The sequence below is a fragment of the Peromyscus maniculatus genome, chromosome 21 (genome assembly GCF_049852395.1).
Source record: "Peromyscus maniculatus bairdii isolate BWxNUB_F1_BW_parent chromosome 21, HU_Pman_BW_mat_3.1, whole genome shotgun sequence".
Classification (NCBI taxonomy): domain Eukaryota; kingdom Metazoa; phylum Chordata; class Mammalia; order Rodentia; family Cricetidae; genus Peromyscus; species Peromyscus maniculatus.
The window spans coordinates 44,896,987-44,924,680 of NC_134872.1; the positions used below are offsets into that span (position 1 = coordinate 44,896,987).

The window sequence follows — 27,694 nt, forward strand, 5'->3', positions numbered from 1 at the left end:
TGCTCCCTCCTCCACCACCCCGGCCTTCACATGCCCACCTTGTCTGGAGTCCTCCCCTCCTCCACCACCCCGGCCTTCACATGCCCACCTTGTCCAGAGTGCTCCCTCCTCCACCACCCCAGCCTTCACTTGCCCACCTTGTCCAGAGTGCTCTTCCCCCTCCTCCACTACCCCACCCTTCTCACTTCTCATTTCAGCCTTGCTCCCTTTCTGTTTCATTATGCATTGGGAGAGTAGTATTTTTATTGCACCATGTGCATGGAGACGATCCTTCTGTGTGTTCAAGTACTACCAGGTGTGGCCACAACCAAACTCCCACTCACCTCTCCCAGTGCAGCAGCTGAACTCTGAGTTCTTGCTCACACTGCATTGTGCTTACCGGTAACTACCTACAGGGTCTGTGCTCCAGACCAAACCTGTGCACAGTTCTGGCCAGTAGTGTTTCAGGAGTGACTTTCAGTCCAAGCAGATGGGTACCTCGGTTGTCTTAATGGATGTGTCTGAGGTGAGGTCCGCAGTGGCCCTGGGTCCCTGCTGAGGCCCCAGCTGCCCTGTGCTAACCCGCTCTTTAATATGGCCTCCATGTGTTCATCTCGTTTCCGCCCTCCTTATCTCTTACAGCCCTCCTTGTTCTATAGGGTGCAGAATGTCCCATGAGAGCCATATTTGGGGGTTTGAATGAGTGAATTATTAGGTATGCAGCAAGCCAAAGTAAAGTAATAAATAGCTAATGGAGAGTAGGTAGGTAGGTAGGTAAACAGACAGACAGACAGACAACAAAACACCATTAAGCCAGGTGCTTCAACATGCAGCCGAAATCGGTGGAGGAAGTTGAGGCAGGCGGCTAGAGTTCTGCCTGAGCTTCCTCCCGTGGCTGAACTGGCCCTCATTCCTGCTGTGGGCATTTTCCTGTCACGGGATGGACAGAGAACATCTGCTGAGTTTGCGTTCTGGCTCTCCTCAAGGACAGTGTTTCCACTCTTGAGCTGTGTTCCTGTTCTCTCCTCCCTGTCACTCACTCAGTTGAGAGGAGAACCCTGCCCAGACAAGTGTTCTTGGAGGACACCGGACACAGGCATGCTTGGGTTTGAAATAGGGGCAGGCAGACCCACCTCAAGAGCTGGCTTCTCTGTGAGCTCAAACAACCCGTGACAATACGTTACATATTACATAGGAGATACATTACAATAGTGTTAACTGCTCCTACGGGGAAAGCTTGACCCGCCATATCAGGCTCTTCCTAGCAGCTGCTGCTTTTATTGAACTTCGGGTATGAAGGACTAGAAGACACCTGGTCGCCCAGCTTATTCCTGCCGTAGCCTCAGTCCCCGGCTTCTTTTCTCACATCTCCAGCTGCCTTGTGTCACCCCATTCTTCCATCGTCCTTGCACAGTCTAGTGATTGGATCTGCATGCACCAGGACCTACTTTTCTGTTTGAAATCATTTCTAGGATAGATGCAGCACCTTGGGTCAGGCAGGTGGACTGAAAAGGTGCTTGGGTTTGGTGACTGGTCTTGCAGTTGTTGCATACAATCCAGGTGGCCGTTTCCAAAGATAGGCACTGGTTCTGTTGGATGGAATAGCTTGATGAAACTCTTGGTCACTTTAGCTGTTGGTGACAACAGGTCTCATGACTCAGGAACCTTGCCAGTGCTTGACCAGATGGGGCTGGGGGATTCCCTTTGTTCTAGAATGCACCTCCGACTTGAGAAACTTTTGGGGTGTTACCTCCTGGCCCGGCATGGCCGTATAGCAGGCAGGAGTGATTTGCCTCTGTGGTCAAGAATCAATCTCTCTTTTTAAATCCTTTTATTTAAATAAAGGAAAGTGATCCAGTTGAAAAAACAAACAAACAAAAAAAAAAAAACAAATCAATGTATGTGGATCTCTGAGTAAGAGTGCTTGCTGTACAAGGGTGACAGCTTGAGTTTGGATCCTCAGAACCCAAGTAAAAAGCCGGGGTGGCTGCACATGACTGCAAAGCCACCACCACAGGGTGGCATAGGCAGAGACTGGGAGTGCACGGCTCATGCAGTCTAGCCTGAGTGGCAGGCTTAGCGAGAGACAGCATCTCAAGGCAATCGGCAAAAGCACCAAAAGAGACACCTGACGTTATACATGCACATGCATAATGCATGCAATGTGCATGTGAGTGTACACACACACACACACACACACACACACACACACACACACACACACACACACCAGCTAGTACTTAGATACCACCCAAATGTTACAATCCCGAAATTTGAGAGCCTACATCCCAGAGTCGTGCAGGTGTCCCATGTCAGAGCACATGTATGATTTGTCCTTCTCCCTAACGCCTACCGTTCTTGATGAACTTTGTGTTTTCTGTGTGAAAGGTGGTGGGATTTCCATATCACCTCAAAGGATGTCTTTGGCAGCCAGTGCGTATTCCCAGCCAGCCTGTGGAAGCAGAGCTTTCTAAGCTGGGCAGCTCTGATGGCCTGAGTAAATGAGTGGTACAAAAACAGGCTCTCCAGTGTAGATTGAAATCCCAGGGATCTGCTCCTGGCAGTGGTTCCCGCTAACCATGGCTGGCAGCAGGAACAGCGGGTGCAAATCAGTAGCAGGGTTCGGGGGGAGTCGGGGAGTGATTATTGATTTCTGGGCTATAAATGAAAGAACAGAGAGCTTCTGGCTTCACACCCAGGGCCTGCCTGGCTGACTGAGCTGACCTGCTACTCCAGGCAGGAACCCCCATTTACAGGAACATATTTATTTTTACATATCAATGTACTTGATGCACTTGATTGAGTATTATGGGTTTGGCCCCAGGAAACTCTCCCGCAGTTTATAAATAGCAAGTCCAGGATGTAAAAAGATTCCTGGAATTAGAGAAGTGTTTTTCTTTTTATGAATCCTTTTTTGTTGTTGTTTGCTTTTGTTTTTAAGACTATTACATTTACTTTGCAAAAACTTATGTTTGCATTTCTAGAAATATACTTCTTCCAAATGCTTAACAATGCAAATTAATTCCAAGTAAGTCATCTATTATATTCCAGATTCAAAACCTTGTCCCAGCTAGGGATGTAGAGTATTTGCCTAAGATGCATGAGGTGGGCTCAGTCTGCAGAACCACCAAACTGAGTGTAGTGACATACTCCTGTAATCCATGCACCTAGTAAGTAGAGGCAGGAGGATCCTAAATTCAGTTTGAGTCCAGCCTGGGGTGCATGAAACCCCATCTCAAAACAAAACACACTGCAGCCTCCATCCAAAGTGCAACTTTGGAGGCCTTCTTCTCTGGAAGCAACTTCAGTTGCTGCTGGAAATGGAGTTTTATTATCTGGCAAGAGTGTGGCCTCAGGGATTCACAGCCGATACCATTTCTCAGGCTCCAGGGAGATTCCCCTGAACCCGGTTTAGCAGACTTGTTCTGTGGGCTAACCTTTTCTCTCTCCATCCTTTTTACAAATTCCCACAGAAATGGAGATCTTCGCTTTTTTCAACAGACCGAAGAACCAGCAGAAGTGCAGGCAGTATTATCCTGTCACCATCCCCCTCCAGGTCTCCAGGAACGGCCAGACAGTGAGCAGTCTGGACGCCAGCTGGCTGGAGCACATGAGTGACCACTTCCGGAAAGGCGGTGTGCTGGTGAATGCCGTCTTCCACCTCGGCATGGCCAACGGTACGGAATGCCTTACCACCCTCTTGTTCTGTGATCTTGCCTCTTTCCATCCTGAAAGCTGCACAGCCAATAAACCCACAGCATTTGATTCCTAATTAACATATCTCAAGCCGATCTCATAAAGGCTAGACCCTCTGGGAAGCGACCTGTTGTCTTCTCCGATGAAGGTGGTGGCTTTGCCTTACTGATGGTAGTTTCCATCTTTGTCACTTTGAGAATACAACTGCCTGGGACTGTTAATTACCCCCCTCGGATCATGCCACTCCAGAAGTGCAAATTGCCTGTAGACACGATTACAGTCTGAGGTGGGAAATAATGGCAGCACCTGGCTCCCGTGAGCTGTTGCTGGGACACAAGCCTCCTGAATCTCAAGTGCCCAGTGCGCTGCCCCAGAAGTGGGCTGTCTATGGGGCTTTGCTGCATGGAATAGTACTATTGATGTCAGCTTTTGAGGCAGAGGGAAAGTCTGTCCACAGTAGGGAAAGGTTTTGAGCCAAGAAAGGATTTGGGGTTAACATGATGGTGAGTTGATCACCTTCGCAGACAAGGAAGCAGTTTGGGGTGTGGGGCTAGTGTGCCAGCATGGACAGGTCTGAGGGTTTTGAGTCAGCAGGACTCTTAAGGAAGTGAGATGTAACACAGAACTTGTGGATCCCAGCAGAGCCTGCCAGGATATTGATAGCAGGTTTGATGGTGTGTAGCTTCTCGGGCATTAGCAGGGCGGGGAATGGAGTTGGGATCTGTATCATCTGTGCAGTGCCAAGCAAGCATTCTTAGACTAGAGATCCTATGTTCTGAATGTGTGGGCTCTGGATGATTCAAAGCCTGGAACGATGATAAAGCACAGACAGGTCTTAATGTTGGATGCAGCGTCCTTGCTTATTTCTATTTGACTATGAGAGATGTGGTCAACAGGTTGTTATAGCAGCAGCAGGCATGGTGACTATGTGAATGATGTTAAATGACTGAGTGACTCAGGAAAGCATTAGAACAATGCTGTCCAGTAGAACTCTCTGTGATGGTAGAATGTTCTGGATTGTTCTATCCCACATGGTAGCCACCAGCCAACTTTGGCACCTATGACATAGAAACTGAATTTTACAGTTTATTTCACTTTCATTAATTTCAATTTAAATAGCTATATGTCTCTAGTGGATTTGAGAATGCAGTTTTGAGGACACAGTTTTGCCGTTCCCCAGCGGCAGATCTAATGACTCCTCGATACACCAGGAAGCCATCTTCAGGTGGCTCCAGTGTCCACTCTTAAGTGGCTTACCAGGGATTGTCACGGCTGTTTGGATGGGCGCTATAACACCAGGGGGGCAGGCGGTACTTGAAGTAGGTGTTCCCAGTGCAGTTCATCAGTCCTGGGGCTGCCAGAGAGGACCCCATAAACTCCTGCTTTTTTAGGGACAGTGGCACTTAGGTTGGGGCAATAGTTGTTCTCTTCTGTTGTCTGGGTGGCCAGGCCAAGCTCTCCTCAACAAACCTGTGGCTAATTTACTGATGTCTGAAGGATGCACAGCTGGTAGCAGCTACTCCGGAGGTGGCTGGGTAATTGTTCTTCTCATCCTAGTGAAAGCGGGGTGTTGAAAGGGGTGTCAGTGTCGTCGGCCCCATCGTCTGAGCCCTCCCAAAGCCACCGATTGTGCCATCATGACGGCTCAAAAGACGGAAGCCCAGCCAGCCTCTGGGCTCTTCCCTCACTTCACTGGCCAAGCCTGCATCGCAAAGCGCACGGATTTGCCGGGGCTTTAGATCGGCTTCAGCCATGTCAAATGCTGTCACAGCCTCCTCTGGCCTTAGCAGCATCAAACCACCTTTCCGGTCTTTGAGGACGCATTGTGAGGAATCCGCTGTGACCGCAGTGTCTGCAGCCCACACCACTGCAGTGGAGGCTGCAGGCGGTGCGTGAAAACCTGGGGGCAGGACTCTCTGCAGCGGAAGTCAGGCGTGAAATCTGTGCAGAGGGAGGCAGCAGAGCCGTGGGGCTCAGTGGTGAGGGTGGCCCTGCTCTAAGGGGGCTGAGGATCCCCACTGGCCAGGGAAGAAATAGGTACCTGACCTTTCCCAGAATTCAAAAGGAAAGCCGTGCTGAGATCCTTGCCAACAGCCTGGCGGGGAGAACCGTCTATCTGTCCTGACTTCTAAATGGGTATTTACATTGCTGTCCAAAAGTATTTTCCACAGAGCTATAAACTTAGTAAAAACTTTGTCCTGCAAATAAGGTAAGGCCTTGGTCTGAGACACTCGGTGACTCCAGCGTCTATTTTTACCTTCCCAGGATACAGAAGGCTTCTCTCAGTGCCAAAATTTGGGTTCCTGTCCTGGGTTTTCTTTATTAATACCCAAATGGACATAATGCCACCTCGGATTTGATTGGGTTCCTCTTCTGGGTCACTTAAAGAATAAAGGGAAGGAACTTAAGGCATAACAGGTAGCAGCAGGGGAAATCTACACAGCTGACAGAATTAACTGTTGGAAAGGAGCGGGGGGGGGGGGGGGGGGGGGGGGGGGCTTTATTAGGGATGAGGAAACACGCACAGAACAAGGCACACAGGAAGACCCTCCTGCAGAGCAGGAACCCAAGATCTAATCTTTCCTAGAGGGCTGGGGGTTTTGATGGTCTGTGAGATGTCCTCATCCCCTGATTGAAGGTCGGTCAGTTTGAACAAAGTCAGGGAAGCCGATGGCCCACAACTTTGAGGTAAGCGTGGCCTTATGGGGCCTTGACTTTGTCAGGCTGGTCTTGGGGCAGGGCAGGTAAGCTGGGCCTTTGTCTCAGGTCAAGGGTGTTGGGTTAGAGGAACACTTGCTATCTATTAGGGACCTGTCTAACCCCAAGTCCCTTGGGCAGGTGGCACAGGAGGGCAACCTGGGGGTGACGGCCCTTTCCAGTCCTGGAGGCAGCCCTAGGGCTGCTGTCCTCTTCATGGGACAGCCAGGAAGTGTCAAGGAGGTGGGAAGGAGAAAGAACGGAGAGGAGCTGGAGGTGGTGGGGATCATGGTGTGAACTTGTCCTCCCAAATGCATTTTGGTGATTCTTGGGGTGTGGAGAGGAAGGCCCCAAAGTCACCAGAGGGAGCAGCCGAGAGGAGCCCGGGCTACCTTGCAGTGCAGGCCGGCCACAGTGAGCCTGTTTCCAGAAGGGTGAGAAGGAAGGCCTGGTGATGACTGGCTGGGTGGGGAGCCAAGGGCAAGGTCGGGGTAGCGGGACGTTTACACCTGAAGACACTCTAGATGGCCCATCTCTTACCCATGAGTCTGCCATCTCCCTGCCACCGTCAGTGGCCCCCACTCCGTACGTCACTGCTTTTGGGGCTCACTTTGCCTTCACGGTCCTGTGGTCCTTGCTGGCTTCCACTCGTCTTTCTTGTTTGTGGTGCTTTCCTCCTGTAACCCCTGGCGTTCTCTCTGCGCCTCCCCCTCCTCCAGGTGCCCTGTGTTCCTCCCATCCCCACCCTGACCTTGCCCTTCCCTCCCCGGCAGTCATTACTCCCTTTGTTTCAGAAACACCCTTCCCGCTGGTTATTGGAGCCAGAATCCAGTCCAGTAACTCGCTGGCCCAGGCAATGGCATCTGCGCTTTTGCCTAGAGGAGCTTTTCTTCCCGCCTCCTGCCGGAAGAGGACACAGCTTCACGGCCACGGAAGGGCCCACAGTGTGACTCCCTCAGCACGCCTCGGTGTCTTTTTGCCTGTTTGTCCAGTCACTGTTTCCTATACATTTGAAGGTAGTTAGTTCTACAAGCTGGCTAAGGAAGACTTGACTACAATATGTTCTAAGTGACGTGTTCTGTCCATTGCATCACACAGGGGTCATCCTTTTTTGTTTTATTTTGGTTTTTTGTTCATTTGTTTTTTCAAGACAGGGTCTCTCTGTGTATCCCTGGCTGTGCTGGAACTCTCTCTCTGTAGACCAGGCTGGCCTTGAACTCAGAGATCTGCCTGCCTCTGCCTCGTGAGTGCTGGGATTAAAGGCTGCACCACCACTGCCTGGTGACAGGGGTCGTCTTAACTGAGTGTCTCTCTATTCCTGTTCCCCCAAGCCCTTTTTAAAATGGTTTATTTATGTGTATGAGTGTTTAGCTCCATGTCTATATGTGCACCACATCCATGCCTGGTGCTGTGGAAGCTAGAAGAGGGCACAGGATCCCCTGGCACTGGAGTTACAGAGGGTAGTGAGCCACCACGTGCAGCCAGGAGTCAAATCCAGTTCCTCTGCAGGAGCAGCAAGTGCTGCTAAGAGCTGAGCCATCCTTCTGAACCCCATTTCTGCTCTTTTGAAAAATTAAATCATCTTGAGAATCCTAGATACCTTTGCTACACCCCAGTCTGAGTTAGCCAGGATTCTCTGATGGAACTGATCATTCGACCGGCTTGCAGGGCATGCTCAGTTTAGTCCGACCATGGCCATCTCACAGCAGAAAGACCGAGAATCCACTACTTGTCATAGACTACAGGTCCAGGAAGCTGGCTGGATGTCTCCCCATTTGTCCGGTCTATGAGGCTGGGTGTCTCCCCGTTCCTGATCTGGGGCTTGAGTCCTAGGAGACTGCTGTAGAACTGCTGGTTTTCAATCACTGGTTGGGTTTAATGCCGGCTGCAGCAGCAGGGTAGATGAACTTGTCGGCAAGAGTAAGGGCAAGCAGGCACACGGCAAATGGGATGCCACCAGGAGGTATAGCCTGCATTTAGGATCATCTTCCTGATTCAAATAATCTGATTAAGAAAATGCCTCACAGGTGTGCCCAGCAGCTGGGGTTTTAGTTGATTCCAGATGTGAAGTTGATGAACAAGATTAGCCAGCACAAACAAACAAACAAACAAAGCCAAACTCAGGTCCTCTGGAAAAGTAGGACTTGTCATCTCAGCCCTCATTTAACTTCACACACACCTTTAACCACAGCACTCAGGAGGCAGACCTCTCTGGTCCATAGAGTCAGTTTCAAGACAGCCAGGGCTACACAGAGAAACCCTGTCACAAACAAACATTAACCACCAGTCAAAGCCATGGTGAATCTGATGTCGTCTTTTCAGATACCTAGCTGATCCAACCCCCTGAGGCTGGCAGGCCACACATGTGAGGAATACGTACACTGCCTTAGAGAGCTGTCCATCACTGTCACACCCCTATGCAAAGCAGCATGAACAGGGAAAATTTGTACTTTTAGAGGTCTCAGTCTGGGGTTGGCCCACTCCCAGGCATCATGACAGAAGTCATGACAGAAAACTGCTCACCTTATGCAGCTCAGAAGGTCTGGGGACAAGATCTGCATTTCTAGGCATGTCACCAGTGACCTACCTCCAGCTAGGCTCTACCTCTTCAGTCCCCCACCACCTCCCAGAAATGCCATGACATTATGACTTGATCGGGGGATCCATCGCTCCATGAGGCCTCAGCCTTTGGGACTTGGTTGCTTTCAAAAGGCCCACCAGATGGCAATCAGACCTTCAACATATGAGCCTTCAGGGGACATTTCACATCAAAACTTTGTATATCTATTCCAAATAAAATGTCTATGTGTCATAAATACTTCATACAGCTATCTTAGAAACCCTTACACAGGGCCCCACACCCTTTGTTTTTTAGTATCATAGTGCCTGAACCCTGGAAGTTCAAAGCAGAGAGAATATGGTACATGGTGTTAACATAGGGATCATGTGAGCCTGGTCTGTTTCATGACCTCACACCATTTGGCTCACTGTAGTGAACTACATTTCAGATGTAATTTGTCTTCCCAATACACATAAACACAGACAGATCATTTCAAAAACAAGGTTTATTTTATTTTAAGTTATGCATATGTGTGTGGACATATGTGAGTGCAGATGCCTGTAGAGTCCAGAGGCATTGAATCCCCTGGAGCTGGAGTTACAGGTGGTTGTGAACCACCTGATCTGGATGCTGGGAACCGAACTTGGGTCCTCAGGCAAAGTAGGAATTGCTTTTTACCGCTTGGCTATCTCAGTCCCTCATTTAACTCCTGTGGTCTTTGCTGTTGTGTGTGCTGGAAGAGTGATAGCTTACAGGCCCTGTGGGAGGATTCAGAGGGAAATTGTGACCCGTGCTAACAGGGTACCTCACATGCAGTTCAGTTGTCAGCTTGATGTTAGCTAGAGTCCTCTGGGAGAAGAGGCTCCGGGCATGCCTGTGGGGGATGACCATGATTAGGTTAACTGAGGTAGAAATCTGTCCGTTGTGAATGGCACCATTCACTGGGTTGAGATCCTTCCTGGACTGTATAAAATGAAAATGAGCTGAGCAGATGTCCATTGCTCTTTGCTTGTTGACTATGGATGAAGTGCAAGCACCTGCCTCAGCCTCCCATGCTATGACTTCCTGGCCATTGGTAGACTGTAACCACCCTAAGCCAAGCAAGCCCTCTTCCTTAAACTGCTCTTGATGGTGTGTCTCATAGCAGGACAGGGATTCAGACACTTCCCCACCTGGGCGGCAAGGCGTTGACCTTGCAAGGCTAATCCCTGCTGACAGAAGAGGAGTGATTCCTTCACTAGAGGTCAGAAGAGGAATGCAGGGAGGTAGGCAGGCCCATGGCAGCAGGAAGGGCTCAGGGTGGAAGAGAAGGTGATCTGGGCTTGGTTAACCAGTGATTATGTTCTCAGGAGATTGCCTGACAATATGACTACCCATGCAGTTATGGTTATTGAGTTAGTTATAGAGTTGGCTGGGGCTATTCCTGGAATCAAGATAAAGCTTCCAGTAGAGAATAAAGCCCTCTGAAAATCACAGAACTTAGCTGTCCACTTCAGTGTGGACAGTCAAGTCCTACCCTAGTTTGTTCTAAGAACCATCAAATAACATTCGTTTATAAACCTGCAGAGACTAGACAAGCTGATTGAACACTTGGCCTGGTATGTGCATTCCAGAAACTTTACCAGCCAGTACCACAGTCTGAGCCTGGAAGTGAACTCGACACTTAATATCTACAGAAGAGAATTGAGCATAGAACTTATCTCTTGAAATGGTGTGCTAGATTTTTTCCCATGCCCTTCTTGTAAATCACAAGCTTGGAATGTTAAGGTGGCCTTTTGCCAAAAGACCAGCATCAAATATTTATGTAGCGCCCCGGCACATAGCTCTTTGTGCACTGTAGGGAAGCATCTTTAATAAAAAAAATACAGTGACGACAGAATGCTTTCCATAAGTGGAGGATGGTTTAACCTTTTTACATCAGGCGTCTTTACTCTGAAATGGACCTATTTACACCCAGGTTGTCACACACTTCAGGGAGGCTGAGCAGTAGAGGGAATGAGAAGGAGAGCAGACAAGTCCATCAAAGCAGCGGCTGCTTAAAAGCCCAGCCGTCAGTCCTCCGGAGTCCATTGACGTCTGCCGTTACAGACGACCAAGTTTTGACAGCTGTTCTGAAACTGCTTTGTTGTAGACAAGAAGGTGATTCAGCCTTCTGTACTCAGGAGGGCAAAGCAGAGCCGCGGGCATGGGGTGGGGAGACAGGCAGTGGCTGAGAGGAAGGGGCGGGAGCCAGACACAGTGAGAAGGACATCAGGAGGGCCCACAGTCGCCCCCTCTACCTGGGGGTCTCAACTCTGCCTCACCGCACTGTTGACAGACTGAAGCCGTCATATATTTGTGTAGAGATGGGCATATTAGTACTTACAGCCCAGCAGGTGCCTTTAGAGGGCTGGGGTTTTCCGGTGAGAAGATGTAGGGAGAGGCTTTGGAAGCTGGATGGCTGTCATCCCTCAGATCCAAAGGGTTTGGTCTGAGGAACTCAGGTGTTCGGATCTGCAGATGCTCATCCCCTTGTATAAAATGGCCTACTGACTATATATAGCCTCCTGTGCACTTTAAATCACCATAGGATGACTTATAATATTAAACTCAGAGGAGATGCTGAATAAATGGGTTGTCAGAGAATGATGGCAAAGCAAAGGGTATTCTTGTCCAACTCAGATTTTCATGTTTTCCTGTATGCTGTTGGTCGACTCCATAGAAATGGACCCTGTAGAGTAAGAGGGCCACTTCTGAATTTTCTAGAGGTCTAGAGGAACTGTGTACTGTGCTGTAAGATCCTTGAGGAGCTACTGTGTGTCTTCTAGTGTTGAACAGCCATGGGTCAGGACTGATTTTCTTCAGCATCTTAGGTGGCTCTCCTGTGGCAAAGGCTCTCCCCTGGCAGTGTTACTGAGCACTTAAAGCTGAGCCTGACTTTGGACTGTGCTTGTCCTGGGCCCCAGGGTACACATGAAGCTGTTCAGCCGAGGGGCACTTCTCCCTGGTCATCTGTGTTACTTGTCCTTTGGAGACCAGCAAACTGACACTCGGGGCACTCTCACTGAGCACTAGAGAGACACGAGCTTGCCAAGGCTGGTGCATGGTAGAGTCCAGACAGAGGGTGGGGGAGGGGGCGGGGGAGGTTAAAAAGAAGCCAAAGTGTGCAGTTGGCTTACTAGGGGGAACTTAATGAAAATGCAGTGAGGTCAAGGCTGCTGGTGCTCCAGGAATCACTGAGCAAGTACACTGGCTTCATGATGCATCTTCAAGGTTGAGCATTGTCAATCAGTTCGTTATTGCCACAGGAATGCCATGTAACAAACTACCCCCAAACTCATTGGCTTAAGAGTAGCAGTTTATTCTGCTGGGTTTTCTGGTTGGCTGGAGCTCTGTTGTGATCCCCACCAAGCTCACGCACAGTCTGTAGGTGAGCTGGTCCCAGCTGGTCCACTAGGGAAGCTCTGCTCCATGTGTCTTTCATCTTCCTTGATCCAGCTGACTATATGGGGCATGTCCTTCCAGAGTGGTAACAGAGACATCGGAGGTCAGAGTCAACCCCACGCATGGTTTCAGGCTCTGCATCTTGCCTGCTGTTACCTTGGAGAAGTCTTCTTACTGTTCCTTTCCCCACGGGTCACCTGAGTCTCAGGTCTCTTCTTAGGACTCTGCAGTTCATGGGTCACTGGCTGCCCCGCCCCACTGCGCTTGCCTGCAGGCCGTCCCCCTTTGGCCAGGAACTCAAACCCTGCGAATCCACGTCACCTGCCTGCTTGGTGCCCTTGTGTGTGTCTTCATGTCCTTTCCTGTAAGAAAACCCTCAGCACATAGCACCTGCAGTGTTTGTGTTCTCCACAAATAGAATTAAAAAGACATCAACAGGAGGAAGTTATTACAACAATAGCAATAAATAGAAGGCTACGCTTACTATTCTTTATGTATAAAAATTTCCTAAATACCTAAAAAAGTCTAAAATCCCAATAAAAATGAGCAAAAACCACAAACTAGACATTAATTCTCTATGGCTAATCAATGTTGAAAAACAATCTCTTGTTTATCAGATTGGCAAATTTTGAAAAGGAACTGTTCAGAGCCTACAGAGGTGTGGGATGGAGGAACACTGGCGGTGTTTGGAAGGATTTTAGCTGCACAACTTCCTAGAGAGCAATTTAGGAAGGTCTGAAGTGGCTACCCCGGAAAACCCATCCGGACACCCCATCTTATTTCTTTTAGTCTGTCCTAACAACGATCAGTGCTCTCAAGAGTATTTCTCTGTAATCATTACTTGTAAAATTACTTAAAAGCAAAGCAAAGCAAAACAAAAAGCTAAAGGAGGGGGCTAGAGAAAGTTTGGTAGGTAAAGTTGTGCAAATATGAGGCCCTGAGTGGTGTGTGTTTGTCAGCCTACAGGGTAGGTGGCTTCAGTCAGTAGACATCTACTTCCCCCCCATTTATTGAGGCTGGCAGCCCGTGACCCAAGAGCCAGCAAGTTCTGTTTCCAGCTGGAGCTCTCCTCCTGCCTCGGTCTCCCTCTTTGCACACCTGGGAGTAGGAGGAGCAAGCAAAGCAGCAAAGCATCATGGGACTTCTTCCCTTCCAGAGATTGAGCTGGAATCTGGCTGGTTGGTCAACAGTTCACTGAGACTGAGCAGTGTTTGCAGAGTAGATTGTTTCCCAGATGAGTAGACAGGTCACTAGACGGGACCCTTGCTTGGAGTCCGGCCACCAGCATCTCAACCGGTCTTCTTTCTCATTGTCTCATCTAAACAAATCCAGGACGAACTGCAGCAGGGCCCAAAAGGAGGCGGAGGCACATGTTCTGCATGGCAGACTCTGCCCTGCTCCTTCAGACCTCATCACTAAGACATTCTCAGATAATGCTGCCCGTCCCCACTCGGCTTGTTGGAGGGTACAGTATGCAGGAGCCGCTCTCTTGACTGACAGTGCCCAGGAACAATTCCAGTGGTAAATCATTTGGGAAGCTCCCTCCCAAACCGCAGCTCTTGACAAGGGCTGCCAGACACATCCTTGGTACATCAACCACATCGCACCCCCAACACCCCAGAATTAACACATCCAGAGCACAACTGACAAGCTTAGATTTGGCATGTTGAATCTATCCTGTCTTTAAAAAAATAAATCCCTTTTACTTAAATACAGTTTTCCTCTAAAATCTGTGTTTTGCCCTGGGTAAGCTCTTCCCAGTGCATCCTGACACTGGATCATGAACAGGAAGGTAAGCACGTGAGGCTGATGGTGATTACCGATGATGAAATTTGGGCTCATAAAATCAAGGATATTATTCAAAAGTGTGAGGTAAATTACTCTCATTCATCCTGATGGGGCTAGACTCTGCGGCTGTGTATGCCATCTTTAATTAACATTCTGAAAAGATGTTCTGATTGGGATTATTAATGAATGCAGTTGAAAATTCTTGCTGTTTGTAAGACTTCTGCCACAGACAGCTCAGACACACACCCCCCTTCACTGTTTTTTTTTTTTTTATTGTTGTTGTTTCCACAGACTCTTTCTATGGCCCGACAGATGGAGTATTCATCTTTGAAGCTGTTTCCACAGAAGATAGCAAAACCACACAGGGCTATGACGCTATTGTTGTGGAACAATGGACGGTCCTGGAAGTAAGTGTGGCGCTGCCTTGCCTCATCGCTGCTTTTGTCTGGGCAGAGATGGTTTCATGACTTGCTCCAGCTGACTGTGAGGCTGCTGCCCAGCTGTGCCTTTCTTCTGGTGGGGGCTCACCTGGGTTAACCCTGGGAGGACCCTCTTGATTCTCTTATACCCTGCCCCCAAGCTGGGAAGGACTCCACATCTCTTTCTACAAGGAAAAAAACATGTATCTTTGCATATGTCAGACCACCGGGTGCAAAGAGTTGCCTTTGGTTAATTTGCATGTCACTGTAAACACAATTCATATAAAGATGTATGTTCATAAGACTGTAACAGTAAGAGCCACATAGTTTTCAGAGGTAGAATCTGGCCAGCTCCTGTAAGCCATCCTTGGAAGAAATGAACAGGAGCGCTCTGTCATTGAGCAAAGAGGTAAATTCTGTTTTCAGGGTTAGGGTCTCTTGTCTGAGGCTCCACACCAAGCACTTCAGGACATTTTTGAGAAGTGATGACCAGGAGGACCACTGCATAGATATCTCAACCCAAGTCCCATGTCTTTGAAATAGCTGTCTTCCCTATAAGAGTCCCTGGATTTTGTCCAGCCATGAAGCATGGGTGTTTTAAGACAGTCTCAGCCCATGACTAGACCAGCTTTTCTCAAGAATGACTTTTGTCTAAGTCACACGCAGAATTTCTCAAGCATAGCTATTTGGGACCCACCCTGGAAATGTACTTTCAGCCCAGACCACTAATAACAAAATGCCACAGACCTGATTTTGTACCATTCAGGAGACTGGAAAGTCCAAGGTCAGGGTTCCCCTCCCTCAGCTGGTTTCTGTTCAAGCCTCTGATCTGGCATGTAGACAGCTACTCACTCAGAGTATGCTTATGGGCCAGAGCCAGTGAGCTTTCTGGTGTCTCTTAGGACATTATCCCTAATGGATCAGGGACCCACTCTTGTGACCTTATTTAACCATATTTGCTTCCTTAGAGGCCCATCTCTGCACTGAGGGTAAATTTAGTTAGAACACAAAATAGTCTCTAACAGTAACTCTGAGACCAGTCCCAAGAATTTTGTATTTATAACGCCCTGTTAAATGAGTTGCTGCTGGTGGTCGCAAGATGAAACTCTGAGAATCTCTACCCTTTGAGTTTGTTACCAGCAGGGGACAGGTTTGCAGAAGGCTTGACCCTCTGAAGAGGCTCCATTGACTACTCATTCTGACCCATAGCCAGCCCATCTCTGGGACGCATGGGTGTGTTTGAACCTATTCATGCTGCCCTGAGTCCAACTCCATCTTCCTTTCTTCACCATTTGGCCTATAAAACGCTTTTTCCCCCTTACGCCTGGGCAGGTACCTGAAAATGGGTTTGGAGTTCGAGGGCACGCACTGAATCAGATCGTCCTGTTGGATAATAGCTTTGTTGGAATAGTCAGTGACACCATAGACACTCATGCCAGAGGTGGGCAGCAAAGCAGAGCTCTGAGGAGAGTTCAGGCCCCTGCCACGGAGCGGGCTCCCTCCCTACAGGTTGGAGAAGGGGGAGGTCTCATGTCATAGGGTCAGACTTTCTCTCATTCCTGGGCAGGAGTGGGGGTGGGGTATTGCACTGGAGGGAGGAAGGGAGGAAGCGATCTTGTTGGTGAGCGGCTTAGTGGGGAGGAGGGGCACACTTACTCAAGCTTACCCATTAGATCCGTGGGGGGGGGGGCACTGGTAGACTTTAGATATCAAGATATCTGAAGGTGGCTGAAGCCTGTAAACGTCCTTGGGGAAATGGGAATTAGGGTGCCATTTCTCCTAGAAGCCTGGCACCTGAAGTCCATTAGAGGGTTACAGAGACTCACAGGGGCTCTCTGGGGCTTGCCATTTCCTCCCTCCGGGGGAGGCTGCTGCAGGTGGCTGTGACCCGACTGTCCCCACCCAAACACAACAGCTCCTCTTAGCTTCCGGTTGACCCTGTTTTCATGACAAGCAGTTCCTGCCCAGGCCTCTAACCTCCTGGGTTCTGGATATTACCAAAGTTGGGGGTCACAACCTATGCCCCAAGCCAGGTCTGGCCACCGGTCCTCTCAATAAGACAATTACAAGAGTTAGATTTGATAGTTTAGCATCTGCGTTGGTTAGCTTTTTGTCAGCTTGGCAGAAGTTAGTCATCTGAGAAGAGGGAACCTCAGCTGAGAAAAACCGTTCCTGTCAGATTGGCCCGCAGGCAAGCCCGTGGGCCACCTTCTTAATTGATGATGTGGACGTGGACGGGCCCAGCCAGCTGTGGGCGGTGCCATCACTGGGCACGTGGGTCCTAGGATGTAAGGAACTAGCTAAGCAGGCCATGGGGAGGGAGCAAGCCAGTTAGCAGCACTCCTTCATGCCCCTGCTTCAGCTCCTGCCCTGGCTTCCTGCCTCAACTTCCCCAGTGCGAGACTGTGAGCTGTGAAGTCAGACAAGCCCTACCCTCCACAGCGCGCTTTTGCTCATGGTCATTATCACAGCCATTGGAAGCCACTAAGATAGTGTTTCATCCGTCCTGGGCAGCGTATGGTCCCACCCACCTGGCCTGTCACGGCCTGGCCTTCAGTCTTGTCCTGGAAGGTGGTGTGATAAGTTAGAGTTGGGTGAAGTCTCTTTTTGGGAGACAAGCTCTTCTCTGGCCGAGGCCTTTTCCTTCCCAGCATGGGATTCCTGGGAGAATTCCTGTTTCTTTGGGGTCCATTGTTTCAGTGGTCTGATTGAGAGACAAAAATGTTTCTTTAGATACCCCCTTAGATACCCCCGTTTCTACCAGGCCTGCTACAGGAGTGTGAGGTGCTGTGTTTTCTCCTTTCTCACTGGTGAGAGCTGACCTGCCCCTTCATTCCTGGCCCTGCTTTCAGCCCTGGTCCAATTCTGTCACTGTGTTTTGGCTCCCCTTTTACACACACACACACACACACACACACACACACACACACACACACACACACACTTTCACTAGAGAGCGAGCCTGGCTAGCTGTTCTCAGCCCTGAGACAATGCGACACTGTGAGAGCAGGAAGCGGACTAGGAACCTGCACAGGCATGGCCCTCCAGTTCCCAGCCCAGCCCCTCGGTGTAGAGAGGAAACCCACTCCCTCCCTCTTTCCATTCTCAGTGTTGTCAGGGGACGCCAGCAATGATGTCTCAGAGCTAGAAAAAATTAAAGAAGAGACTCTAGTCTGGTCTGGTGACCTGGACCTATAATTCCAGCTCTGGGGAGTGAGACGTGAGGATGGCCCAGAGCTCAGATGTGAGGATGGCCAGGCTGGACTACATAGTACAACGCTATTTTCATCCCCAACCCCAAAGGAGAAAGGAAGTTGAAAACCGTGACTGTAGGCCCTGGCACACAGAGCCACTCTAAACAGGAGCCCGTCCACTGCCTGCTGTCACCCCTGACCCAGTTCTCCACCTACTGCCTTGGTCTTAGTCTCAAAGGACTTTTGGCCAGGGAGTGGGTGAGGACAAATACAGCAATTGCCAGGGGTGATGGTGCCAGGTTATAAACTAAAACCAGGTCTCAGAGAAAGAAAAAGAAAATAGTTGTGGGGAGCTGGAGACATGGCTCAGTGGTTAAGAGCACTGGCTGCTCCTCCAGAGGACCTGGGTTCTATTCCCAGCACCCACACGGCAGCTCACAATGTCTGTATCTCCAGTTCCAGAGTATCTGACACTTTCACACAGACATACATGCAAGTAAAAACACCAATGCACATAAAATAAATAAACAAATTGATTAATAAGAAAGAAAATAGTTGTGTTACCTTAGTTGTAAATCCATAGGCTTAAGTACCAGGTAACTGGGAGGAAGATAAGAGCCCCTGTAGGACGTTCGTGTGGGGGATTTTCAATCTAGAGTCTGAGTAGAAAGGGTAATCAGTTGGAAAGTGCAGAGCAAGACAGAGGGAAAGAGACCGAAGGGTGGACCAAAAGTCCCCGAGTCTGTGTGTCTGCACGTGACAGCCCAGAGGAGTCTAGATCCATCATCAAAGCAAAAACGAAGCCCTCACCTTAAAGGGGCCATTTGAGGGACCATGGCCTGGGAACACAGATTTGAGTTGCCCCAAGTTCCATGTTCCAGTGTGGCTCGTAGGTTTATTGGAAAGGTCAGCTAAAGTGAAGGGGTGAAAACCAAATGCGCATCTGTTAGCTGGTGCTTTTAAATTGGGGTCTCTTGGATGGAATCCCACCTCACCATGTGTGAAACATGGAGCAGGGGCAATACTGGCTTCTTCAGACCGCAGAGAGAGAGCCGAAGGCCACGTCCTGGATTTTCATGATCCTTCTAGACTTCCAGTTTATATTCTAAATTGTTTAGACTTCAAAAAGGATTCAGCTTCATTTCTGAGAGTTTAGAAAGGAGTTTAGCCTTCAAAAGACTCGCCTGAGTTCTCTGAAAAAGAGCAGTTTTTTTTAACAGTTTATCAGTTTGTTTGTTTAGAAGATGAAGCAGGGCCTAACTCAACACTCTGCTATTGACCTTCATTCTCATCCCTTAGTTTTCAAGACTGGGTTTCCCTTTGTGGCCCAGGCTAGCCTTGAACTTGTGATGTTTGTGCTGGAACCTCAGGCTTGCACCATCACACCCAGCTTCTGTTGAGACATTTCAAGTCATGGTGATGGCAGCCCACATTTAGAAGGTCATCTAGCTTTGTGATCTCAGGTTTCGTGAGGTTGGCTGCCACATGATTCCAGTGTTGACCCAGTGTTGAAAGGCTGGATTATCCCTGACACACCTCAGAGACTTCTCCAGTCTCCTGGGAGGAACAGTCTGTGCCGTGGTCCAGACAGGCTTTTCGTCCCACCATGTAGCTCTCCATCTTACTCCAGGCTGTCATGAGAGACCAGGTGACATGCTGTTCCCGTCACTGAATCTCCATCTAGGAAACCCTGTGACAAGTCACGGCTCTCACCTGTTCTCCATGACCTTCTGCGGGGTTCTGGGCATCAGTCCTGTTTGTAAAGGCTCCCAAACATCTCTTTCAGTATTCATTCGACATGGATTTGCCAGAGTATAACTTCCATTCTGTGGCATCTAAAATTTACCACTTTCTGCTCTGACAAAGGAGCCAATATTTATTCACTCAAACCATCTGGAACATTTTTTTTGCCATTATTTCTCCAAGAAAACTGTTTTGGTTTTAAATCATAGTTTTTCATGCCACAGTCAAGAGATCTATACCTTTTACCTGTAATTCAGATGATTTTCCATGAATCATCATTCCTATGGAAGGACCAGGAAGCAAGACGCAATCTCTCCCCAGTGGTAACTCCAGACTGTTCCACTCCAGAGCAAGTCACAGCATGCAGGGGGCTTGGGCAGAGTTCTCCAAACCTCAGGTCTATGGGGGCAGCCTTCTCGGTGCAGTGGCTTTCATCCAATCCTGTACCCCCCCCCCCACCTTGACCATGGCACTCCAGTGGCTTGGATCGTACAGCTGAACACCTTTCCTGGACGATGGGCTCATCTCTAATCTTCAGGAGGCCTTGGGAGGCAGTATCTATTAAACTTTAAAGTACCCGCTGCCAACTTAGCAGTTCTGTATCTCACATTTCCAAATTCTTCAAAATGGAAAGACATTAGACAAGGGAACGAGCAACTGAAGGACAGACAGACAGGCTTTCTACTGGGGTGGGGTAGATCTAGTAGAGGAGGTCTGGAGTCCAGAAACAACCCAGGAAGGGCAAAGTCTCCCCCCCCCCCCCCCCCCCCCCCCGCTTTTTTTTTTTGGTCTGTATCAGTTGCCGAAGATACAGTGAATGTGTTAAAGAATGGCAGGTGATCATGACTGTAAACATCTCTCTTGGCCAGGCATTCCTGGGGGCTCAGTAGTGAGGAGGGCAGGCGTTTAGAACAACAAGTTACAATAGTCATATGGACCAAAGTACTGTAGATTAGGGAAGTGTCATTGTTCAACCAAAGTGGAGGAACTTTACAGAGTGTGAATAATGTTTCCTCACATTTGTCTCTCCCAGAGAAGCAAATACCGGTGTTCATAAGGAACAGAAGGGGTGTGGCCTCAGCAGTTAGTGGTGGGGAAGGAAGAGACAGCAGCCTTGATGCCCATGTCCCCGTTAGTGGTGGGGAAGGAAGAGGCAACAGCCTTGATGCCCATGTCCCCGTTAGTGGTGGGGAAGGAAGAGACAGCAGCCTTGATGCCCATGTCCCCATTAGTGGTGGGGAAGGAAGAGGCAGCAGCCTTGATGCCCATGTCCCCGTTAGTGGTGGGGAAGGAAGAGACAGCAGCCTTGATGCCCATGTCCCCATTAGTGGTGGGGAAGGAAGAGGCAGCAGCCTTGATGCCCATGTCCCCGTTAGTGGTGGGGAAGGAAGAGGCAGCAGCCTTGATGCCCATGTCCCCGTTAGTGGTGGGGAAGGAAGAGACAGCAGCCTTGATGCCCATGTCCCCGTTAGTGGTGGGGAAGGAAGAGGCAGCAGCCTTGATGCCCATGTCCCCGTTAGTGGTGGGGAAGGAAGAGACAGCAGCCTTGATGCCCATGTCCCCGTTAGTGGTGGGGAAGGAAGAGGCAGCAGCCTTGATGCCCATGTCCCCGTTAGTGGTGGGGAAGGAAGAGGCAGCAGCCTTGATGCCCATGTCCCCACTGGTCTTGCTGTCATCGGCTTGCATCACTCTACCCACACTGACAAAGAAGGGATCCAGAAGTGTTAAAGGGACAGAGTCGCAGAAGCTGTCCAGCTGCCGTTCTGCATTGATGTGTTAGGCTCTGCTACCTGGTTGATGTCCAAACAGCTAGATACTGTGCAAAGGCGCGTTTCGATATAGCTACACGGCATATCAGGGAGCTAGAAAGTGTGATGCCTTCCCAAGTGTGGCTGATCCTCGCCCGATAGTTGAAGGCCTTAAGAGAGTGAATTCCTCAGAAGAGATCCTGTTTCCATTACTGCCTTCAAATTCTAGTTTGCAATATCTGGTCTTGGAATTTGCAGCCTATTCTGCATATTTTGTACTTGCCAGCCTCCATAATCAATCAAGCCAGTTCTCCAGAAATAGGTCTCAATATGGCTGTGGACATCCTGTTGGTCATCTCTCAGGAGAACTCTAACTAACACAGCTCTGTGTAGTATGATGCTGCCAGTGAGGGAAAATATCACCAGTTTCATAGGCTTAATTAGTTTACTTCATGGTGCTGGATTTGAACCCGGGGCTTCATGTGTAATGGGCACATGCTCTACCATTCAGCAGCCCTGGGAAACTGGCATATCATGCATGATTGTGTCTCCAAGGCTGCTGTGCAGAGTGAAATTGTCAGTGTGTTTACATAGGAAGAGTCTATGGGAAACCTGATAGCTGAGGCAAGAGCAGGGAGCTGTGGGTTGGAAATTTCATCAGAGTCTGGTCTCACAACAGTTGTTCCTGACATTATGTGGCCTGGGGAGATGGATTGGGATGGGGAAAGGAGAGGCCAGCAGAGCCTGGGGCTGAAGTTCCCAGATGAGAACAAGGGCCGTGCCCCTGTGTGTCCGCTAGGGTGTCTTCTGCTGCTGACCCAGGAGAGCCAGCTAGAAGTGGTTTGGGCAGGAGTGGGGTTTCACTTTATGAGCCAGAGCAACAAGCTAGGAGTGTGGTAAGGAGGGGTTGCAAAGTCAGTCTTTTCTACGGTTTGTGAGTCTCACCAGGGTTGGGGACCTGTCTGCCAGGTCTCCCCTTATGATCCTAGTCACAAGGTGACTGGGCATCACATATAGACATGATAACTAAGGCCAACAGGAGCGATTCCTTCTCTTCTTGTGTCCATCCTTATCGCAAGTCCAAGCCTTTGTCGGGGCCCCAGCCAAGGTTCTCTCAGCTGTTTTTAGCTGAGCTGAGTTCCTGACTCACATCACTTTCAGGAGTCAGTTATCTGGGACTGAAGAGGGTATTAGCTGGGACAGGAGTATTCGACACTGGAGAGGCACATGGTTCTCCTGTGGTGACTTCAAGGGAGGTGTTTAAGAAGAAAGGTCTCACTAAGGTGACAGCTTGCATCATAGGGCAGCGGAAGGAAGAGTATGCCTTTCAGTCTGTCTACACGTTTCTTTTATAAACTCCATTTTGTTGTATCTGACATCTCCGTGTTTTCCTCCAGATATGAGCAGTGAGATTGTTTGAAAAATTCATCCAACAAATAAATGCTGAGTTCCTATTGTGTGTCAGCAAGCATGAGACTGTGATGGATGGAGGAAATTGGGGCAGGAAGGATTGATTCCCTTTAACTGAAGAGAAGGCATGTGGGCATTAAAAATGGCTTCTCACCTCCTGGCCTTTCCATACCCATCAATAGTTTCTCATCCTTGTCAAGCTCCCTGTGGGGTGAAAGACCCTAATTCGCAGGAGCCTTTCAATGCTGATGGGGGAGAGGCAGGCGTGCCACTGTGGTGGAGATGGGGCAAAGTGCACTTAGAGTCTCATCACAGAGGAAGAGCAGATGGAAGAAGTGATCTCGGGTGCAAATCCTGTAACAAATGCAGTGGTGGGGTCTGTGTGCACAGAGCATGTTTGTGTGTGAGAATGCAGTCCTGTGCATGCCGCAGCCCCTGTGTGGAGGGCAGAGCACAGCCTGAGGAGGTGATCTCACAGGTCACCTTGTTTGAGAAAGGGGCTCTCTGTTGTTTCTATACTATATACAGCAGCACACTGGCCTTTCTCTGCGCCCATCTCCTCGTAGGAGCATGGGGATCATACACACGCTTGTCTTAGGTGTCTGGCTTTTATTTGATTTCTGGGGATTCAAACCCTGTCTTCATGTTTGTCCAGCAAGCACTTTTACCTGCTGAGTAATCACTCCAATCTCACAAATACATATAGCCAGAGCCTTTTTTCTGTCCCACCTGGGCAGCAGCTATTTTTATAAAATAATCACTAAGGGGCTTAATATTAATTACAGACTATTCGGTCTATGGCTCAGGCTTATTTGTAGCTAGCTCTAACATCTTAAATTAACCCATTTCTATCAATCTATATTTTGCCACATGGCCATGGCATTACCAATCTGCTGGCATCTTGCTTCTTTGCAGCCAGATGGCATCTGCTCTGACTCCACCTTTCTTCTCCATGTATCTCTCTTGGATTTCCTGCCTGGCTATAACCTGCCTTGCCATAGGCCAGAGCAGCTTTTTTATTAACCAATTGTAGCAACACATACAGAAAGACAATCCCACAGCACTTCCCCTTTTCTGTCTAATCAAAGAGGAAGGTTTTCATTTTAACATAGTAAAATTACATGTAACAAAATAGTTACCAAGCAAGAATTACAGTTACAATATCTAGTCTGTTTGTATTTGGCAAAATTAAAGAAAATACCCTATCATCTATCCTGTTTTTGTGAGTCTAAAGTTTTACATCTAATTTATATTTTATTATAACTAAGGAAAATTGCAATTATAACTATTTAGTCTTCAGCTCCATCAAAGACCCCAGAAGGATAATACTACCTGAGTGAACAGGAAGTGCACTGTAAGCAACTTCCAAAATTCTGGAAATGACAGAGACAGCTGGCTGCCTGGACAGTCACCCAAAGTTCCTCTGCAGTGTTGGCCATCCATCTCCAGCCTATAGGTCTAGAGTCTCTGGCATTCTTTTCAGTGAAGCTGAACATCTGAAGGACTGTTCCATCTATTGGCAAAGTTCATCAGTCACTGTCCTCTGTGTCCCACAGAATGCCTGGCAGTTTCTTCTGTGAAGCAGGAACCCTGAAGGACCATCTCACCTTGTTTTGTCAAAGTTTAGTGGTCGCCTTCCTATGGGTCATGCATGTCCAGTTTATACAACATACTGTCAAGCAGTCCAGGCAAGAGCAGTTTCTTGCCCAAACATCTATCCTTTTCTATATCATAAGACAATTCCATTATGAGTTTTTTCGATGCCCATCATCTCTTTTTGAAGTAATTGGTTCTGTCAGGAGCAGACATGTCTCACTGTCCAGAAAAGTCTAAGTTCTTAAAACATTTTAAATGCCATATTCTGTAGGTCTTTGAAGTATCTGAAGATTACCTATCCATCTGAAATATATCTCTGCATATCTAGAAAACCTAACTAACATCACTATAAGTTTGACTATTATAGGTGACTATTAATTTGTATTTAACTATATATTACAGTTTTAAATGAGCTGCATAAACATAATACCTTAAACAAGAGTATAAATATACATATAGTATAACAAAATTGGCCTTAAATTTGTTTTAATAAACCAAAATCCATACCAGTGTAAAGTGTTTTGAGATTAACAGTTGCTTTTTAAAGTAGATTCAATAATCTGTCTTCTGTTCATCATTTCTATATCATATCCCCCTTTTTTCTTTAGCAAGAGATTGACTATAACCATATGTAATCAACCCCTTTTAAATAAAAACAAACATTCATAAACAGTATTTTGGGAATTTGGGCATAGCTTTTCATACTACTTCCTGCTGAATGGGGGTACTGGCAATTTTATGGGGCTCCTGAGAAATTTAGAATTATGGTTAAATCTTGACTATAGTAGTCTGTGAGGCTACATCATCTCAGCCAGTTGCCTTGAAACTGTTCTGGATGTTGGATCATCTGGACCATAGAGCACATTGGTGACCTCTCAGGGGGTCTTCCATGATGGAACCATATTAACCTGAAAGCAATCCACAGCTTCTCATCTTCTGTGGACACAAAAGCAGAACCTCTTCCAAAGCAGCATATCTTCTGACTTAAACCTTAGAATCAAGATATTTCTAAAATATATAGGTTGGTTTAATCTGTCAGTCTTTATAGTCAAATGTCTCATAGCAGTTAAAAATTCCGACAACACAATAATATACAGTACCCAGACTTTCTGTGTATTTTCCATCTTTCCGTGGCTTCCTTTTTTTTACTCTATTTCTTTTTCAAGGGCTTTCTGTATGCTTTTCTTTTCTCTCTCAAGCCTACATATATTTTTAAACATCTTGTAACTTGTTTAGAGGTTTTTTCCATCTGAATCTGTCTTTATTGTGTATCTTTAATCCTTTTCTAACCAGAAGAGTTTTTAAACTAGGACGAAAACATGGCTTTGGCTGCTGGCTCCACCCCGCTCAGCTTTCCAACATGGCACAGGTACCAACGATCACACTCACCTCCCCAATTCTGGGAAGCAGTGTTAAGTAGTGTGGAGCTGTGTTTTTAAGCCCTCAGCTGTGCCCCCAAGTGCGCAGGCAGCAGCTGGAAGAAGCCTCTCTGTTCCACGGCCTGTGGGAGAGACTGTGGAAATTCACCACGGTGCTTAGCTCATGGCTCCATCTTGTAGGCAGTTGTTAGGAGATGAGTCTCTGTACTGCTGCTGGCATGAGACTGTGAGACTAGGAAGCTCAGCGTGGCTCTGCTTCTGTACTTTCAGAATCTTTAAGCTCTCTCAGGTCTATGTGGATCAGTGCCCGACAGTTGGTACCAAATGTAGCTGAAGCCTTTTCTCTGTCCCTCTCAGTTCCATGGTCCCACAACTGCTTATAAAACAATCACTCAGAGGCTTAATATTAATTACAAACTGGTCTATGGCTCAAGCTTATTGCTAGCTAGCTCTAACATCTTAAATTAACCCATTTCTATTAATCTATATTTTGCCACATAGCCATGGTGTTACCAGTCTGTTGGCATATTGCTCCCTGGACAGTGGGGCTGGTGTCTGCTCTGACTCCGCCTTTCTTCTCCCTTTCTTTGCTTAGATTTACCACCTGGTTATAACCTGTCTTGCCATAGGCCAGAGCAGCTTCTCTATAATCAACGGTAACAACACATTCACAGCATACAGAAAGACCATCCCATAGCAAATATACTTTTAAAACTATTACTTGGGGGTTGAAGAAATGGCTCAGTGGTTAAGAGCACAGAAGGCTTTTGAAGAAGACCCAAGTTCACTTCTCAGCACCCATGTCAGGCAGCTTACAGCTGCCTCTATATCCAGCTCCAGGGGATCCAGCATTCTCCTCTGGCCTCCACCAGTACTTGTACACCCCCTGCCACACACAGACAAACATATACACTTAAAAACAAAACAAAACCCTTAAGCAGAACCTATTATGTGTGCTTTGGAGTGGTCGGAAGGCAGGATATCAGCTTTTCTGGGGAAGCAGAGCTAAGGTAGATGGTATGCACACCCATACCTACCATGGGGTTTGTTGTAAGGCCTTGGCTCAAGCCAGCACACACTTAAATCCTGTACTCTAGAGAATGGCAATTCAGGGAGCCAGTGGTGAAGTTCAGAGCCCCAGAATGATGGGTGGTCCAGGCCCAGGCCCCAAGCACCAGCAGCTGCAGCTGCAGAGGGTGGATGTTGTAGCTCCGGCAGGCAGGTGGAAGGATTCTGTCATCACCATCTGTCAACACAGGGTGTGTTAGGATGGGATTAGAAAGGTAGAAATGATTCTGTAGGATCCTGGTTTTCATTTTTTAACATTTATTTTATGTGTATGTGTGTACGCCCATGTGTTTGTGTATGTGTGGGTGCACACATTCTGTGGCACACCTGTGGAAGTCAGAGAACAACTTGTAGGAGTCAGTTCTCTTTATGTTCCATGGATCAAGCTCGGGTTGTCAGCTTAGCAGCAAGCACCTCTTACCCACTGAGCCACCATGCCAGCCTCTATCAGGTCTGTAAACGTAAGATAGAAAGGCAGGCAGGCTCGCTCACTTGCTCTCTCTCTCTCTCTCTCTCTCTCTCTCTCTCTCTCTCTCTCTCTCTCTCTCTCTCTCTCTCTCACACACACACACACACACACACACACACACACAATTTCTTCAGCTGAGTCCTCCACTTAGGGCCTCACAAGGCTGCAGTCGGACCCCAGCAGGATCCCGTGCCTTTTTAGAGGCCTTGGGGAAGATTACATTCAGAAGCTCACTGTGAGTTTGGCCAGTCCCCTGTGCATGGGACTGACTGCTTTCCTCACTAGCTGTCACCCTGGATATGGCCTTTGCTAGTGCTGTGGCCATAGTGTGGTTTGGATGCAGCTTGTCCCCCAAGAGCCATGCACTGGAAGCTTGATCCCCAGGGTGACGGTGTTGAGAGATGGCTCTACCGTTAAGAAGTGCAAGGTAGCCATGTGTCACTGAGATCTCTCTCTGGCCTCCTCTCAGTTCCCTGGTCCTTCTGCTCCCCACTGAAGGAATTCAGATGAGACACTGGCTTGGTA

At 48.3% G+C, this 27,694-nt stretch overlaps 1 protein-coding gene across 2 annotated transcripts in view; it reads left to right on the forward strand.

Moving 5' to 3' along the window:
* Nucleotides 1-27,694, forward strand: part of Rftn1 (raftlin, lipid raft linker 1) — a 210,470-nt gene that overhangs the window by 145,789 nt on the left and 36,987 nt on the right. For both annotated transcript variants that reach the window (XM_076557581.1, XM_076557580.1), the window contains exons 6-7: nucleotides 3,453-3,656; nucleotides 14,435-14,550. In XM_076557581.1, coding sequence (XP_076413696.1) covers nucleotides 3,453-3,656; nucleotides 14,435-14,550 — 320 coding nt within the window. The remainder of the gene's footprint in view (nucleotides 1-3,452; nucleotides 3,657-14,434; nucleotides 14,551-27,694) is intronic.